Genomic DNA, 19,183 nt, shown 5'->3' with positions numbered 1-19,183 from the left:
ACTCGTAGATTCGAGGAACCAGGCTCGGCGCTACATTTACCAACGCCCGGAGACCATGCACGTTGGTTCGCATACCCAACAAGACGGTAAAAAGTCGAGAAAGTTCTCGATTTGGCTAAAAAATTACTAATCTGATACGCGTAGTTATATTTGATCATTTTAATGTTGGTTTCGATAGGTATGCCTTTCCTTTTCACTTTTTTCTTTAACCCTTTCTTCAGGAAGGATTCTTTTTTGTTATTATCAAATTCTTGTCTGTTATTGACAGTAATTATAATTCTGGGTTTAATGCCAGTTTTAACAAACGAACAGTAGCAAAGGATGACTAGATAAATATGTACACATAAATCTTTATTTTTAACAGATTATATCTTACATATTTTCAGTTTGGAGAAAAATATGTGAAACGAAGATAATAAGTAGCTATTTTTTCCCGGTTGTTGCATTTTCGATATCTTGAGTGGTAGCCTAGAAAAAAAATTAATAAATTTAAGAACGTTCAGGCCTATATAATTAACCAGGGGGTAGCGATCTGAAACTGTACAGAATAATGTTCGAGATGAGGAACATTGTTTACCAAGCAATAACACCAAGTATTGGCCTGGGGGCCATTTGTCCATGCTTACCTTGCGAGACCCTTTTAGAGGGAGCGTTGGTCCAGATGGAACCAACGATCGAGTGGTTCCATTCCAAGTGTAGCTTTTCATGTATCCTTCGGAAATTCGGAATTTACGGCACTTGGACTATCGAGGTCGAAACGGCAATTGAAGATTCTAAAACCATCGAACGCAAAACAACTTGAAATACCTTTGAAAATAATTTATCCTCGCCCCCATGCCATAAACGTATCAACAAACTTTCTACGTTTTATGTCCCTTGCGACGGAACAGTAACGAGTTTTCTATTAATATCTTCAAAGTTGCTCTTGTGCGAAACAAACAAAATTGTGATTTTCAACTGTCGCATAATTATAGCACCGATATACATAAGCGAGTCTCGTTAGTTTTAGTGTTGCGACGCGTGTGCAACAACTCTTTCATTCTCTTTTTTGACCGTAGACAACAAGCAGCTACAGCGCACTCTGTACCAAGTAAATCGAACTTATAATACGAATCGGTCCACACATTTTTACAATTTATATAAACGCTAATAAATGTAAGCAGACTTACACAAGTTACAATATTTAGATATACCTTTTCATAAAATGCATATCTTTCATTAAGAAACGTTACAAGTTTAAGTTTAGAGGACATTCCTTACCGTCTGAGAAAATCGATTGTAACAGCAGTCTGTTTCTCGGTGGAAAATAAGTGAAACATAGGAAAACCAAAGATAGCATTTACGACACCTTATCTCATGCAATAATTAAAATAAAATTGTTGTGATTATTATTTATTCTTTTCATATTATTATATTATTTTTTATCGTGTCTGTACTAGTTACTAATAAAACGAAAGAAACATTTGGGATAACCAAATATATTACAATATCCGTTCGTTGAATATAAAGAGGAAAATTTCTGCCATTATTGGGCAATGTTCTTAGCTTGTAAAACATATCTATAGATAAGGAGGAAAAGATAAACTCTATTTCCAATTTTCATGGAAGAGATTAGAAAATCAATAAAATGTAATGGTCGCGGTATTAATCGTCGTTCCATCGACTCACAGATGAATCATCCTTACCGCAACCATAACATTGGACAACTTCATTCCTCGAATCGTACAAGATGTAATTTTTGTTTTATTTCACTTTAGCCAGTTACTTCATATAGTATAGCTTATAAGTACAAAGTCACAATTAAATTGTCGATTCGTCGTATTTTATTTATTTCTTTGAAATTTATAAATTTATGGTATAATCGTTATATTTTTTTGGAAAAAGTACGTTTTGCCAACTACACGTGATATTTCGTGCGCGATATAAATTAATGCCAGTCGACAACGTAATAAATAAAAAGGAAATTCTGGAGGAATACATCTTAGCTCCCAAGCGAATGAGCCAGCCCTGGAGTTGGCGCATGCGGCCCGAACATGTTTTTTCACGCACATAGAATTCTCTTTCGTTCGCCGACGAATCAACTTTGAAAACCCTGAATTCCGTATTCATGGCAGCTTGACGAGCATCATTGTCTTGTCCGAAACTATGACGATTTCATTTTTTAGGTCATTGCTTTACCTAGAGAAATGTGTCCACTTTGGCTCCAAAATAGAAAATCAATAACAACTTCAGAGTCCACGGGAAAATTTAGTTACGCGCTGAAAATTCCTATCCCCGTGTTTTCAATAGATGCATGATTTTATTCGTAATTTTTGCGAATTTTCGTTGAAGGAAACAAGTATTCGACAATGTTTAACGAGCCACACTGGAATACAGGCCGGAATAACGTGGCGTTATTTGGCATTTTTTTGGACGAATTACTATGTTACGGAGCATTTCAAAACATGTAAAGAAAATGTAAAGAAATTCTTCGATTTAAATAAAACATATCGTAAAATGTGTAAAAACTGATTTTTGAAAAATGCCTAACTAGAATACTTTATTCGTTGCAATTGTATCTCTTCGCTATGAAATATTTCTTTCAATGAATCAAAGTTTCATTTAAATTCAATGCACAACGAGTCAATTATTTACCGCTAACAAAATTCGTATCCAGGTAAGCATGTTGTTAATCTTTGAGTAGATTCACCAGTATTCATACGAAGCGAACGAGCCTCTGGAGAAGTTTCTGCGTTACATCCGGAATGCGTTCGTAATTCAGAGAATCCCATTGAAACGCAAGCATCTACTATTGTTCTCTCTCACGGTGATGTTTCCGCAGTTTCAGAAGATCCGCAATTGGCGAACTTGGCGTCTTTCACAATCGACGTCCCCCACCCCCCACCCCCACCCTCCTCCGTTTCCAGGGATCAAAGGACCATCGGTGGTAACTACTTCAACTACCGTTGTTGAGCCTGTCCTAGATCTCCCATACAACTGGATCGAACAGTTTGCCATTGTTTAAGATTATTATGATAAGCTCCACGATAAGAGAGATTCACGGCGAATCGTAACTAGACGCGGTTATTTACGCATTTATGACAAGCATAAATACATGAAAATATGCAATGATGTATACGAAGATGTACTTTAATTTAAGTTTCTGTTTTTCTGTTAATGCACATACTGTCTACACGGAGACATACTGTCTAAGTAGGTTTGGAGTAGTTTTTGATAGTTTTTGACAAACCCTTGACCCCTTTATTTCTACAAATAAGGAAGTGTCCACAGATTTAGTTCCAAGCGGGAGTGTACACACTGCACGTCAAAAACAAGTACATGTATACCGTCTTCCATGAATTCGAAATGTCTCTGAAACGAACAAGCATGTGTCGATAGCTGAAGAGGGCATCTGTTGCATTTCGCATCGTCCGAAGGACATAGAGTCCGGCTTCTTCCATGGTCGCAACAATCTGTTCCACTTTGTTGACACCATCGCCGGTATCGGTCTCAATTTTCCTCAACGGCCGCGAACGCGAAGACGAACGGATTTTCCTGTTCGAAGGGTTAATCCGGTATCGGGGATTACGTGTCCTCGGTCGAGGGTGTCCGGGCGTGGGATTCACGTCGAGCCCTGCGCATAGAACGCGTGGCTGGAAGTCGCGAGGGAACGCGGAACCGTTACGGTAATCGCAGCCTCAGTCTGCGCGCGACACTTGCTCGGGACGAGTCGCGTTCCTTGCTTGTCTGCAAGCGCGTTCCACGTTCGGAAACGTGAAAAACCGAGGGGGAATCATCGTTAAAAGATTAATCATGTCTTTCGTCCAGCCAGACGGACAACAATGGATGGATTCCCTCGACTCTCTTTGAGATTTCAGGACTCGACCGATCGCTGAAAGTTTGGCAGTAGGAGAGCTGTGATATATCTGAAAGTATCTGTTAAATAATTGATACATGCCTGACGATTGTAATCGACTTCCTCCGAGTCGCGAGGAGAACGAGAGAGGAACCTGATACCTTTGTCAGATCTTGGACGATTCATTTCTTCGAGTTCGAAGAAAGCTAAACTAATTGTCACTTGGTTTATTCGAAGAATTCCATTCGTTCATTGGGAACGAGTTTGTCTATGACGCATTAGCTTCGATGGAAAGACAGCGATGGTTGCTTTGCGACGACAATTTGCCTTAATGCGCCGACTAGTAGAAGCAAACTTTTCCTAACTGAACGTGTCTCGATCGGTTAAATCGGTTAAGTCAGGTAAATCGTGGCAAGAGACGGGGATCGCGACTCGTGAACAAGTGCGCCGAATGGAAGACTGAGTTCGTCGGTCGTTTAGGCCTAATTGCGAGGCTGCCGCACTAGTCGTGCAATTGGACACTTTGTTCCAAGTGGGGTCGAGGCGGTGAAAGACTCCCGGTGAACGATTCATTCTCGGTCTGTGACGTACGACTCTACTTTAATTTTCGTGCACGCGTAATGTTTCCACTCTGTTAGTCAAAGGAAGGGAATTTCGTTAGGGACCGCAAAGTCGAAGGAAAGTTTCGACGCCCTCCCTGGGACTCATTTTTCACTCGTTTCTAACGATTTACCTCGTGGAAGGTTTTTCAAATATCGAGCATCGAACTCTTTGATCGTGATATAGCATGTTGATTCGATCGCCCACGGGACTTATTTGAATTTTTGCTATCGCAAAGGTGGCTCGCGAACAAGTCCATTAAAGCGATCTAAGACAGGCCGACAAAAGGCAGACTTCGATAAAGACTGATAGTGCGGTTAAACGCGACTAGGGGCGGGTGGGGGGTGGGGGGTGGAATAGAAAAGCGGTTTCGAGGGAATCGACTGTTTGAGCGATCAGCGATGCTGTTGAAAGCGAGTGCGAGTGGTCACGTGGATCCTGTTAGAAAATTGATCAACTATTATATTCGCGCCTCTGGTGGAAAAGTCACCACGACGCCGACGAGGGCTTGAAGAAGCTGCAAACTGACGAGAATGAGATTCGTGTCAAGATCAAGTGTAAAGCGAGGTAAGAATGCTAGAGTTTTATCGTTGATTAGCATGACAAATCGTTAACAATCCGCGTGGCCGCGCCGAAGAACCGCCAAGGGAATTTAGATGAACGTTTAGTTTTTTATAATTGAAGGATGTGCTTCGGTAAGGAGACAGCTCGATTTTTTCAAATTTCTGGGAAATTGAAAAGAAACGTTTTAAAATTCAGATTTTTCACAATTTCAAATTGACAATTACAGTAATTGTAGGAGAATAACAATAAGCAAAATTTGATACCTACTAAGATTCATATAGAATTTACGTAGGCGCACTTGAAAATTTCAACTGTTTATATCTCGACAACGAAGCCGCAGTTCGCAAATTGGTAAACAACTTTTCGATTCGAACTTCAAAAAAAAATAGATTTTTTTATCGTAATCAGTCCTTCACATTTGGAATTAAAAAATTGTCCAAAATACGAGATTCTCCAAATATGTTTAAAAAAAAAAAAAAAAAAAATCCGATTAAACAGAATTTGTTGCGCCACAATGCGTTGAGTAGATATTTTTAATATTACAATTAAAGTTTCATTTGGACCTTATTCTAGTTATTTTTGAAGGTCCAAACTATGTGATTCGGGTTAATTGCAAAATAACTGTTCAATTTATGTAAATTGTCGTGATGCGATTCTTTAATTAAAAACGATATAAGTTGGTTGAAATTAGCTTGTATCGGAAACGATACGGTGGGCACGAATCTTGCGTTGCAATAATAAATGGATATCAATTCTATACGAAACCTACAATCTGATACTATTCGACGCTAAATTACAATTTTCAAGCTGGCATCAGCAGTATTGATTTCTGTCATTTCCATTACTATCGAATACTACTTTAATTTTCCCTCGATTCCGGTGAATTCGTAGATCTGTGCTAACATCGGCCAACTCGAAATGCAGCAACCTGGAACGATTTAACTTTCCCACACGATTTCAAGCAGCTTGACAACCACCGGTGCTTTCCAAATTGTGAACCGCGTACCCCACAAGTTCCACGAACGCAAGCAACTAGGAACATACGAACTCGTAGAAGAAAAAAAAGTGACACGTTGTAGAATTCGTGGCAGGAATCAGGAATATGAGATTCCCCTTTTATTTTGAAATCGAGAAACTCTTGTGTTGATTTCACAAGGAACACATGTCTTATATTTAATTCGGCATTTTCTTCATTTTCCATTATCTTGACAATCTTTTCATCGTACATATAATATGAAGCTTAATTACAAGTGAAAATAATTATCACCTTTCGGAAATAAACAAGGAGTTGGTTGTGATCAAGTATCGATATACATTTAAAAAGCAGTCGCTTAATTTCATTCCAAGGAAGAGAAGCAAAGGTTTCCCTCTCCGATAGTATTCGCGGAAAGGAGAAGTTTGAGAAACACCGTTCTAAATTATTTAGCAGAGGCGCTCCGCTTCATTTTTCCCTGAAAACGTATTGCCGCTATTTATTTTCATCGTTGCACGTACGCTGTTGGGACTCGTAGTTCCGAATTCCAATTCGAAGGAACAAGATGCAGGGCGTGGGATCGCTCCAGCAACAACCACGAAAAAAACAACTGATTGCAAGAAATCTTACGAGGAGTAATCACTGCGGATGTAATGCGGCATCCTCTTTCCTTTCATTTTACACCCTCTCTATAGGAAAGGTTGCAAACCATCGACGGAGGAATAGATTCGGCAGTTTCGCTTCAAGTTGAAATGAAAATCAACCAGCCGTTCTCTAAGACTGGCAAATTGGTTACACGCATCTCGGGTTAGAATGGGTCACGATAGCAGCGGCTAAACGTGTGTCGTCGCGTTTTATAATTGAAAACTGATGGGTCGGGCACATCCGATAACGCGGATTTCGCAGTGAGTGTAACGAATATTCGTAGCGTGATTAATTTGATCAAACTCGTTTACTTTAATTCGAGTCCTGAATTCAACAGTTTATACAGGGAGTTTTACTTTGTATTGTATCTGATTGTATCTTAATGCCTAATAGTAAGTGCGGTTACGTCAGGCACAAGGAACGAGACCGAAATCGATGACAGAAAACGAGACCAGCTGCGAGCACCCTGGTCCCATGTGTTTGTTTATTCACGTTTACGTAACGATCTTTCTCTGGCAAGCGCCAATTAAAATCGCTAACGGATCGAACGACGAGTGCAGGTACCCTCATGGTCGCCGAGCCGTCGTCTGATTAAAGCCGCCCGTTCTACTAGCCGACAAGACAAATCATTAGAGGCTACGAGTGTTCCGCCTTTTAATCAGCTCTTTTGATTTTCTGAGTCGCGTTACTTTTTCTTATTTAACATCACTATTCTACAGACGTCCTATAGCCTAGATTATATCATAACAATGTATTTTTTAAATAAAAAGAAATATATATATATATATATATATATATATATATATATATATATACATTTGTTTTTATTTAAAGAATACATACCTTGTAACAAAGAGATGTCTTGAAAAAAAAGAGATGTCTAATTCTGTTAAATCAACTCGACGCGAAGCTCGACAATTTGATCAACACTTTCCTAGAAAATGACCCGTTCTCTGGTTAATTAAACGTGTAGTTAACGCAGGAACCGGTTTCCGACGATGAAAATTGTATTTTTTAGTGATACGATTCGTTGCAGGATTTCCTATTTTCTTCGCGTTTCATCGGTTAAGCGAGCTGAGTCACAACCTGCAATCTTCTCGCGATAAATGGGAAGTAAACTCGTCCATTGGACAAGTATTACTTTTCCTGTGGATTCACGAGCATTTTCAAAGATTACAAAATAACCGCTGATCTCAAAGACTGGAGAACGGGATACGGGAAACGGGAAAGCGTTGCAAAAGAATAATGCCCGTCTGGCTGGTACGATCGTTTTACCAGGGAAAGGTTTTTGATGACGTAGAAAAATCGAGATATTTCCGACGAGGAGGTTTCGACCGCTACGAAATGGAATTTTACCTAAAAATTGTGGAACACTTTTGCGTGCTTTTTTTCATACTCGCAGAATTCTTTAACAGAAAACGAATTCCAATTTGTTTCCACCGTTTTTTGCGACGCACGCCAGTGTATTTCAACCTTTTTTGGTTTCTACACCTACTTTTAAGTACAGTATTATTTATCGCTGTAGGTTCCCTCTCTTCACGAACGTTGTTAGTTGGTAAAAGTATTAGGGTGAACCGAAAGTTATTTCCGATTTTTCCTGCTTCTGTTTCTGTATTTTTTTTTCTTTTCAACGAATTGTCGACTAATTCAAAGGGTTGAACTCCCGATCACGTCATATATTATACTCCAGCAATAAGAAATAAACCAAGATAAAACGTTTTCGATACTTGTAAAGACTAGCGATAAACGGTATTTCAAGTAGCCATCCTTGGTGAATTGTAGAACGAAAGGAGTGCTTGTTATTACAATTATCGCACCCCTGACTGGTTGAGTCGAGGAAAGGCGCGGAGTTGTTATTTCTTCGATGTTTATCGTAACGAAGTCTATTATAGGTATTATTTCACCATTATTCACAAAAGGATGGTTTCGTTCAGTGGTCCACGAATAGATTGATTAGGCATACATATACATAAGTAATAGAATAAAATAACCTGAAAATAGAAAAATGAAATTGTTAATTAAAATATCGAGTTACAACTCCATCGATGACCACGAATGAAACAATCTGATTAATGAAATAATCAGAAATCGACCAACAATTCCAACGATGCGATAAATTGACGAATAATCTCAACTAAACGTTGGTCAGTAGTGGTCAGTGGTCAGTGGTCAGAGGTCAGCTGTGGTCATCCTCGGCCATCCTTAGTCCACCCTTGCCCAGGAGCCCCTCATCTCTCGAAGAATCTGGAAAAGTAAACGATTGCAGAAATGTAATATGCTTTCATATTTCTTATTTGTGGAAAGTGGAAAGGACGTGGAGAGTAGATATAAATTAATGTAAATGTCATATGGAAAAAAACACGTATGTGCAAGATTGGTAATTTGCACCAAACAAGACTGGACCAACAGATGCGATAATCACGAACAACAGAGGCTGTACTCTTATCAAATGAAATAAAGGAAAGAAAAGAAAAGAATAGGTTACGCGGCTCACCCTGTACGATATGATGTAACGTTAAAGGAAAATGAAAATGTAACGCGTTAATTGGCGTTCTTGTTTGTTGATTATCGGCCAATGGAAGATTCGAGTTACCCTTTAACGGTGACGCTTGACATTATACCAATCAGCGGAAGCACCTCGACGCAAGCATCGGTTTCCTGCTTAAATATCAACTGTGTTCCGGTCAGATTGTCGGTTCACGGGTAAACGCCACGGTTAGGGCTGAATTAATGCTGAACAAAGACACGGATTGCATTTCCACGAACAATGAAGTTAATTCGGTACCGCAAGACCTACAAATTCACGCCAGTACTGCCATGAAATGTTGTATATAGGTCGCACAACGCCAAATCGATTACTTTTGTACTCGATGTCAGGGATTTTGCTCACGTTGAAGCGGATTGCGATCCGTGTAAAAGTGAGAAAGATTTGCATGGTCGTTATGCTATTTTTGAAATTGTGCAAAGAATACGTAACGTCAAAACTAGGGTGGGTTGAACTCGAAAATTTTGTGAAACCGACAACGAAAATTCTAATACAAAAGACGGGGCTCTGTATCGTAGAAGATGGAACGTCTGATGTAGCCTGATTTGATTTGTAAGAAATAATTTTTCATTAAAATTACGAAAAACGGGAAAAAAAAAGTTGGTTGCGAGTAAGATTCACTATCATACCGTACGTTTGCAAATATGATTCATTATTTGCTCTACAATTAACTCCGCCGACTCTGTAGGACCTAATAGGACGTAAAGTGTTGCTTCGTTACCACGTCGGAGGCATCTTGACGATACGGTTAATTGGTTTTATTTGAAAGTTGAAGTACCCTTGAAGGTTCTGCGACTCCAAGAAGTGATATTGCGCGCTAAGAAATCGAGTGAAAACTCTGGATACAAGGAAGGAGCGACCGACTCGAAGTAACGAGGTGTTACGAGGTCTTTGTGCCATTCGTTTTTAATGAAGAGCTGCTTGGCAAATAAAGTTAATGGCCTCGAGCGGTGTGGCTAGATCTGGCATTTGCGAGTAACAAAAATATAACCAAGTCCTACCATGCTACCGCCATACCATCTACATGTATCAGAGTCCTGAGAACAGACACATCCTAATGCAACATTGTGTTACGTCAACACTTTTAAGTATACACCAAATTTTGTCAGTTGACCTATTTCATTTCAGAAGTAAAAGTATTTCGGTACGAGTTAGTTATGAGATAAGAAGAAAGGAGAAATATCAATTAAACCAAGAAAAAAGCCAAAATTATATTAGTATCGCTACGTTCAATTTTTCCTCTTTATAATATTAGTATAAATGAGTGGTTAAAGTTTGGATGATATAAAGTAATCCATATGAATTTTTACGAGTTGTACGTTTTAACGGTATCTCAATCTTCTTGGTTACCCTTTTGTCTTCGTCGTAATAATTACCTTGCGCAACGACTTTCCGTGATATTTTTAAAATACCTCCAATTCTCCCTGTCTAAAGCTAAAGATACATCAATTCTTATTTTTGTCAACGCTGAACCGAGAAAATATTTCAAGAGGTCACGCTCTGTCTATTTACGTTTCTAACACGTGCTTCCGAACGCTTGTAACTCTTTTTAAATGTTCCTATACATAACCACACAATATATTCCGCACACCGTGAAGTCAGGACTATGATTGATCGTATCGGTCCTGAGCTAGCCAGAACGTAATTCCAATCCTAAATTTAAACTTTCGTAGGTGTTATGTTTCGATACTTGTCTTTCATACTTTGCGACTTTACATATTCGGCGCAACTTTTTCTGTACTTTGCGTTGTCCATGAAAACAAATAATGGCTCCAATTGGTACACAAAAGCTAGATGTAAATAACATCCATTTATACGTTATGTAGAATAATTAGAATAAATTGTATAAAAATCAAACGAGTAAGAAAAAAAGATACTGTTGATTCAATTTTTGTAAAGGAAGTTGCAAACATGGCGATTACTAACGTTCTTGTCACATATTTTTTATTTCACTTTCTATTAATCTATTATTACATTAATATCTTATTGTTAGAATCTATTATATTACTATTGTCTATATACAGGGTATCCCAGAAAGGTTGGAGGTCGTCGAAAGGGGTGATTTGAAACAACTTTTCCTTAGCGAAAATTTCGGATGGAGCTTCGTTAAGGAGATATGAACAGAAAAACCCGAGCAATCAGAGCACGAGTATGCCGATAGAGGCCCCGCGCGGTAGCGTACGAGTGCGGCCGCGCCGAGCGCGTAGCCTATGCTACTACGGCTGTCTAGCGGACGCTCCACCGGCATACTCGCCCTCTGATTGCTCGGGCTTTTCTTTACGAAGCCTCGGACAACATTTTTGCTAAGGAAAAAATTGTTTCAATTGTTTGCTGTGCTGGCTGAGAGCAGACATACAAACAACGATTTACTCTGACTCGCCCTGCCATATCATCGAGCCGACCAAAACATTTTCCTCTGTCCTATAAACTTTCCACTCTATCATCCAACTCCGCCGAAACTACTATTTCCAACTCATCCACTGTTGTCATGGGCCAGTGTGATCCTCTCCCTACCTACTACAGTAGATTACGTATGCATATAATGAAAATATTATCAAAAGACAGAAATGAGAAATTCAGAATGGAAGCAGACCATTATATTTTCTATAAGAGGATGTTTCTAAAGAAAACTAATAAAATCTGCAGTAATCATCGAACATTTAGCAAAAAAGAAGACTTTTATCACGTAACGAAGCAACTGATGTATTTTCATACATTGTTACAAATGTAGTTAATAATTGCGCAGGCTCTAAATTACTATTCCAGTCGTAGCAAGCAATGTTATCTACCTTATTGATTTCCCAGTTTCGCGTTATCGTTATCATTATACAGACTGAACTGTGTATTCAATAACTAACAATGGATATTCGCGAAATATTCTGTATTATTCCCTTCCGTGATACTTTACAGACTCATAGAACGGCTATAAATAAAAGATACAAGATTTTTTAACAAATTCTTCGTGGTATTAGGGTGAACCAAAAGTTGGTGTGATTTTTCCGTTGCTTCGGTATGTGCAATTTTTCAAGTCGTTAAAATTACTTCTATACGCGAGTGTTATACATATATCGTTTTGTAGCTATCGAAAAGCTCTTTTATATTTAATTATTAGCTACATTAATTCATTGATCGATTAATTTTATTTCGTTTTAGTAAAATTATGGAAAATGTTGAGATTCGAGTAGTTTTGCGTCGCTACTGGAGGCAAGAGTTTAAAGCTACCGAAGCAGCAAAGAAAATATTATATTCATCCTTGAACACTCGCTAAGAACGTTACGTTCTCTTCGGTTCTGCTTCCTTTATTCCAAGTAAACAATAGTTACAATGGTGGCGCGAGGAATGTGGCTGTAAATAATAACAGACACATCGCATCGCTGGAGGCTTAAGCATAAGATTGAAGCGAAGCTTGCGACCTTCTAAAAGCAGCGTTAATTACGAACCTTGATCTAGACACTGAAAACAACGGTACCAGCTACGCCCATGTAACCCCGAGAACAACATTAACGATCACGCCTACGAGACAAAAATCGTTCGAATGCTTGAGAAAATAGCCCATTCCGTTGAAAACAATAACGATGGCCTTGATAAAAAAAATGATCTCAGCATTACATGCGCCCTTTGAAACAGTAGATTTCTATCATAGAACCAAAATAACGGAGAAATTCGAATGTTCCCATTTAAACGGTCCACTCTGCATACGCGGTTTCATTGCGGAAATTATTGAAGGAACTTGATAGTAAGTAGTCTATCGATTACCGTTTACCACAATTGAGATTTTCGTCCTGTCATTACCGTCCAAACCACAGTTTCTCCAAACGCGGTGTATTCATGGAGTTAGGATAATTGCAGTCCCAATGGCGTTCGATCTGTCGCTCGACAAATGGAAACTCGGTAGAAGCAGAGTTGCCGTTTCGATTGATTCCATAGATTCCCGTACGTTTACATGTACAAAGACATCGTGGACATCGTGGAGATTGTGGACATCGTGATGTTCATTTAAAACATATCGTTCAAAATTTAACCCTACGGTGCGGAATTTTTCGTATAGGAGCAAACACGGTTAACGCTCTCTACCGTAAAAATTCTGATGGCAACTGTCAGATGGCAATGTGCACAATGCACGTTCTTCTTCGACGGTTTCTCGCGTTCAATAGTAACCAAGATGTTTTGATGTTTAACCTGCATACGAGATACGATTAAACCAAAGCAAGTAAAGTCATAGAATAATTATCTCTCAAGCGCGTACAAATCATTTCTACGATTGCCCCGTGTGCCTGTGAAACATTTCAAAGGCTCGCGTATAGCATGCAGAGCTTGAACCGCGTGACGATTATCGATCGCCCGATTGCATGCGATTTCGCATAATCGGTACTAGCCAAGTTCGGCCAACGCGCCCCGTTTTCATTGTTTCGTCCGATTCTGATAATTATCCCAATTTTCTATAATTTTTTCATTGATCCCTGACAAGGTAATAGGTAATAGAAATTGTATGGTTCGCCAGTCCCTATCTTCTTTATTATATAATCGTGCTTCAACGATTTATACGCGGTCCTGATTGCTTGATTCCGTGGACTCGCATCTTGACTACCAATACGCGTCGATACTACTATGGGAATGGCTGTTAAACAATCGTTGCAATTAAATTCTTCAGAAAATTCATATTTTTCATCTGTTATACGACTTTCATTCTACGATACGCGTATTCTTGAAATTCACAGTGTTAGTTAGTGTGAACTTTGAAATCCGATGGCGACTACAGGGAAAGGATTTCAGAAAGCATGAGTAGTAAGGTAAAATAACTAGTACTTGAACAAATTTCGATAGGTACAGTAGTGGAAGAAATTTGTTTATAAATAAATGTTAGTATTTGATTTAGAAGCATGACGAATGATCCTATCATTCGCTTTTAATAAAGACACCGGTTATTGATATTTCATATTTAGATAAACGTACCTATATATTTATTTATTTATTTATTTATTAAGTATTATAATAAATATTATTTATCTTGTTACTGTTTCGTTGTAGTTATCAGGGGAGAACACTAGCTTAACAAATGAATGTTGGGATATCTAAACCGCAGCTGGCGATTAGAGCGATCGAATCACGGGAATCGAGTAGTACGTCACACAATAGCACAACCCAATGATTACTCCCAAAGCATCCCATGGGCCGCGACTTTCGGAAATTCGCAATGTTCCCATTCCGCAAATAGGATGGCGCCGGTGCATCCGGGGAAATGCACCAACATCCGTTGCAGCGCCTTCGGCGAGGGAGAAACAAATTCGTGGAGGCAATTTCATGCGTGATCGCTTCGAATTCGAAAAATGCTGACGATTCACGTTCCGCTGGTGTCGTTAAGGGAGAGGTCAAAATATTTGAATTAATGTCGTAATAATCGTGAACATTTCTACGGGGCTAAAATTATGTTTCGATACAATCAAAAATGATAGAATCTAACATTTGTAGAGCAATTAATTTTTGCAACCTCTTTAAAATTCGTCGATACTAGCCGCATTTAGTTTCTTTAACAGCTCGCTAAAAAAGAAAAATGTCCGCAGTCTTTAAGATATACGAAAAGGAAAAGTCGAGTCGCGTTACATTTCCTTCAAATTAATACCCAAACAAGTTTCCTCTGTGTAGACCGTCTAATCCTCTTAATAACGACGATTCAAGCACAGTGTATTTGTCGCTAGAAACGAATCGACGGTAAAAGGTCAAGCGTCGAGAGCGTTCGCGATCTACCCCGATAGATTCCAGCGGCGCGTTTTTTCTCCCAGCTTTCTCGGGCTGTCGTCAAACGCGCAAAGCCACGAAGGACAAATTGGAATCTTTAGATGGCCCTCGAACACTCTCGAGAAACGACTCGCCTCCGCCACTCGATATCGAAAATTCTTTTTTCTCTGTTCCGTGACTGATCGAGTCCCTGGTCCGTGGAGACTTCTCTCCAGGGTCGTCCGTTGTCCCTTAAAGTATTTTATTTGCAACCTCACTGCCATTCTCGATTTTTGTTTCACCCTACGATACGCTGGCACGCTTTTATCCACTCGAACGGAATGTCTTTGCTTTCTCCGCGAGAAAATGTTGCAGACAGATAACAGTCATAATACGCCTTTCTTTTATCAGGGGTTACTTGCAACTAGAAATTTTATATTTACCGAAGAAAATGAACGTACCATGAGTAACTTTAATGTTTCGACATCTCACATTTTTCACTACATCCTGCCGTTTTATAACTTTGTCTACAACGAAGGATAAAGTATTTTAAAAGTGTTATTTTATTACACAAATAAACGATTCCGAGTTACCTTAAGGTACTTATTTTTATTTCTACGTACTTAGTTATATGCGTAATATCAAAAAGAGAAAAGTGGTCGGAGGTATCACCGGTTCCCTTGCCGTAATTGCGACGTATAAGCGATAAGTATATTGCATTCTTCTACTTTGCCGATCTTATCAACCTAAGAATATAAAGTTTTTATTATAGGGACCTAAGAATGTTCACGTCGGTGGATTTACACCATTTTCATAATGAATGTTGTTCTCATTCTGGTTAGCAACTGATTGGCGTCAACGAGACCATAAGGAAATTGTACCTCGTTGACACTGAAACTTGTTTATAGTGTTTATATGTACTAGACGATTTCAAATATTTCTTAGTTACGGGGATGCTTACTCGTAAGACATGAATTCACGATTGTGAAAACGAGTAGTAATCTGTTAGAAATAGATATTTATATGTATAAATTATGTGATATATTTCTTAATGATATAATAATAATACTTAACCTCTTCACGCCCTTATAATCATAATTACTGACGATAATAAAAACAATACAAATTTGCTACTAGCACAAAAAATGATCCCCGAAGAGATTAATAAATAAATGAACATACAGGTACGTTTATCTAAATATGAAATATCAAATAAGTAACCGGTGTCTTTATTGTAACCGACTGATACGTACTTACGAACAAAATTTCTTCTACTATACTGTACCCATTGTTCCTTAAACACAAAATGAAAACGAGTAGAAACTTTTTCCATTAGCTTCCTACGAATATTACGATATAAAAAATGTTGAAAGTGGGTCAATTCAAGTAACTTTTATCAGTTTCTTTTTTTATCGCGACGGAACGGTAAGCGAATTCTCCCAGCGACTAGTGTTCATTTTCTGGTTTTTAATTCGATTCGTTGCTTCAGAAATCGATTAAAGTCTACGACAGAAACGTTCGCAAATAGAGTTGAAGGAAACGGAGTCACGTTAAAAATTGATACGCGTCGCTGGCCTTAAATCGATCTCCACAGACGACGACCCTACATTCCAGCGCTCAGACTCTAGTTTCACTTTCGTCAAGCGTTTTTCACGCTATCAATTTTGTTTTTATCCTCTATTCCTATATATCCGGGATTTAGATAACTGAAATAAAGCTCAAAATGAAATATGAAACAGTTTGTATCGATATATGTGAACGTACGATACTTTCATAGCATATGGACGATAACAATGAGAGAATATATTAAAAAGTATAATTGTAAATACAGTGTAGCGATCGTGACAGACGACTGCGTGGAAAATTCTTGCAGAATTTCGATAGTTACGTAGTACGTTTGATTCCCCTTTTGTGTCTGACACTGATAAACGGCTAGAGGGTTCAACGGAGGGTTTGCGTGAATCGTTATTGTTACTTTCGTTGCTTTACTGCCACTAATTGGTCCAATTGACAGACTTTGAGCCCCAATTACGTTCCACTCTCCCCTCATTTTACATAATTCCTTACAAATGATGGTATCGATTGGCTTTTTCATCCTCGAATGCATCGTGCTATTTTCACGTGATTCCGCCTACGATGTCGTCGTTCATAAAATTGCTATTCAATGAAAATCATTGGATTTATTTACTGTACATATTGTCTACGTTTTCTAGAACAATACCTTGTCTGTACGGAATACATTATATATTAAAATACAAGAGCTAAATAGAATAGCTGAATACGTGCTATTCATGAGGATTTTAATGTAAACATTTTATCCAATGATAAAATTAATTTCAAAACGACTTCATGATGTCCAAAACATACGGCGTCATTTTAAAAAGTCAAGGTGATATTTACATTTTTACGTACAAAGCATTTTGTCAGATTGAAAAATATTCGAACATGTAGCTTATCAAGAACTGTTGTTTTAAACTGTCGTTTAAAACATTTTTATTAATTTGTGCTAATTTTTGTTCAATTTATCAACGACGTGAGACAAATTAAAAAAAAAAAAAAAACAACACCGAAAAGCTAACCCCGTCTCGAATAAAAACGAGCATAATTTTCTCCGTGGTGTTCCGTGACGAAAACGTAGTTTTCTCTGGAGAAACAGGGAGTATGAGAAAGAAACAATTGTTCCGACCCCGAAGAATGGAACGTGAGTGCAATGTCGCGAGGGTGGCAAGACTGAAAATATTTGTCTGCTTGGCAGGGGGAGCATGAAGTAGCGGACCACGGTGTTTCGTTGACCCGAAGGGCTCTAAACCAGCGCGAGAAAGAGGGACGTACCATACCAACATGGAGAAATACGGCGTGGAATTCCCGAAGCACGAATGGAGCCACAGACTCAGTCTTCGTGCCAGTCGAAGGAGCCATCAGGTAACTAAACATTTTCTCACGAGTTTTTCTTTAAGAGCGTTATAATCCGAAAGACTATCCGACATTTTCTAGGAAAAACTAATGAAAATTAAACGTAAGGGAGGAGGTTACTCGATGCAGGAAATTATTGTTTCGGCGAAAGGGTATTCCAAAGATCGATTTTTCACAATAAACAATCAACGTTATTGGAACATTCGGCAAGCGCGTCGCACGGTATTTTGTTTCCCATCGACCTGTTATTTAAAAGAACGACATCCATTATTCAAAAGCTCATTCTTCGCTGCGAAATGCACTGTCATGCGTTATTACATCGCTTCTACGAATTACAGGGCGGAAAAGAAGCGATAATCCCGTTAGACGAAATTAAAATCGAATCCCTCGGACGCCGTGTAAACATGAACATATAGGGGAGCTTTGCAACGAATTAATTAATCAAACACGCGTGTTTCGAAGCCGATTAAGCCGGACGCTTCTCACTGCGCGAAACGATCGCGTTCCTCGATACGACATTCTGCATCGTAAACAGACGAATGTAACGCCATTGGAGGACCGATTCTTTTCTATCGAAGCGAATACGATCGTCCATGAAACTACAAACGAACGAAATCCGCAAATTGAGCGTCAATGCCAGCTAATGTGACGGAACAAAGTATTCGCATATCGCGATGTAATATTAAATGGCGATGGCATTTCTACGGAATCTTACAATTTCCTACCCAGACCCAGAGTTATATATTATTTTGGGACTTGTTATGGAATTTGAAGCTTTTCTGACAAAGTAGACGTTTAGATTAAAAAGGTTGAGCAATACCGAGTTAGATCGTAATGACCAAATTTGGTCTTGTTAGTCCAAACTTTGAATTACCTTGTTAGGTCTCTATTATGAAACCATGAATTTTTCAAGCTTCTATACAAGTTTGGGCAGTGCTATTGTAATATCGCGCTTCTATACCCAAGAATAAGGAGTCAAACAAGAAGACGAAACGTAGGGTACGAGATTGGTCGCGTAGGTAAAGCGGTCGACTGTGGATCCGAGGATCGTGGCTTCGAATCCCCGTGCCTTATTTTTCGTTTAGACTCCTACATATGGGGGCTCGTCCGGGATGGGGGGTTACAGCGGCAGAGGACCGGCCAGTGACGATGAACAACAATGCCACGCGAAGGACGGTGGAGCGGGCAACAATGAGGCGTCGAGAGAGAACAACGTTCCAGAAAGAGAGAGGGGAGTACACTCGCGAAAGAGGGTGCGGCGCGCATTGTTGTTGAGACGCGAAACCCGAGAGAGAAAGAGAGAGGGGAGTACACTCGCGAAAGAGGGCGCGGCGCGCACTGTTGTTGAGACGCGAAACCCGAGAAAACGGACATTCGGCCTAGTTAGGTAGCT

General features: G+C 39.1%; 1 protein-coding gene and 1 long non-coding RNA gene across 2 annotated transcripts in view; one reads left to right on the top strand and one right to left on the bottom strand.

Moving 5' to 3' along the window:
- Nucleotides 1-332: 332 nt before the first annotated feature.
- LOC128879388 (uncharacterized) overlaps nucleotides 333-19,183 on the bottom strand; it is a 50,853-nt gene continuing 32,002 nt past the window's right edge. The window contains exons 2-5 of the long non-coding RNA XR_008457623.1: nucleotides 7,461-8,861; nucleotides 2,635-7,348; nucleotides 627-773; nucleotides 333-468 (exon numbers count right to left, since the gene is read on the bottom strand). This is a non-coding gene — a long non-coding RNA (uncharacterized LOC128879388). The remainder of the gene's footprint in view (nucleotides 469-626; nucleotides 774-2,634; nucleotides 7,349-7,460; nucleotides 8,862-19,183) is intronic.
- The window catches only part of LOC128879387 (adenylate cyclase type 6), a 43,943-nt gene continuing 29,621 nt past the window's right edge, over nucleotides 4,862-19,183 (top strand). Inside the window, exons 1-2 of the mRNA XM_054128467.1 lie at nucleotides 4,862-5,002; nucleotides 17,633-17,799. Coding sequence (XP_053984442.1) covers nucleotides 17,719-17,799 — 81 coding nt within the window. The 5' untranslated portion in view covers nucleotides 4,862-5,002; nucleotides 17,633-17,718. The remainder of the gene's footprint in view (nucleotides 5,003-17,632; nucleotides 17,800-19,183) is intronic.

The sequence above is a fragment of the Hylaeus volcanicus genome, chromosome 7, assembly GCF_026283585.1.
Source record: "Hylaeus volcanicus isolate JK05 chromosome 7, UHH_iyHylVolc1.0_haploid, whole genome shotgun sequence".
Lineage (NCBI taxonomy): Eukaryota > Metazoa > Arthropoda > Insecta > Hymenoptera > Colletidae > Hylaeus > Hylaeus volcanicus.
The sequence above is the reverse complement of the archived record's forward strand: the minus strand, read 5'-3'. Positions and strand labels throughout refer to the sequence as shown.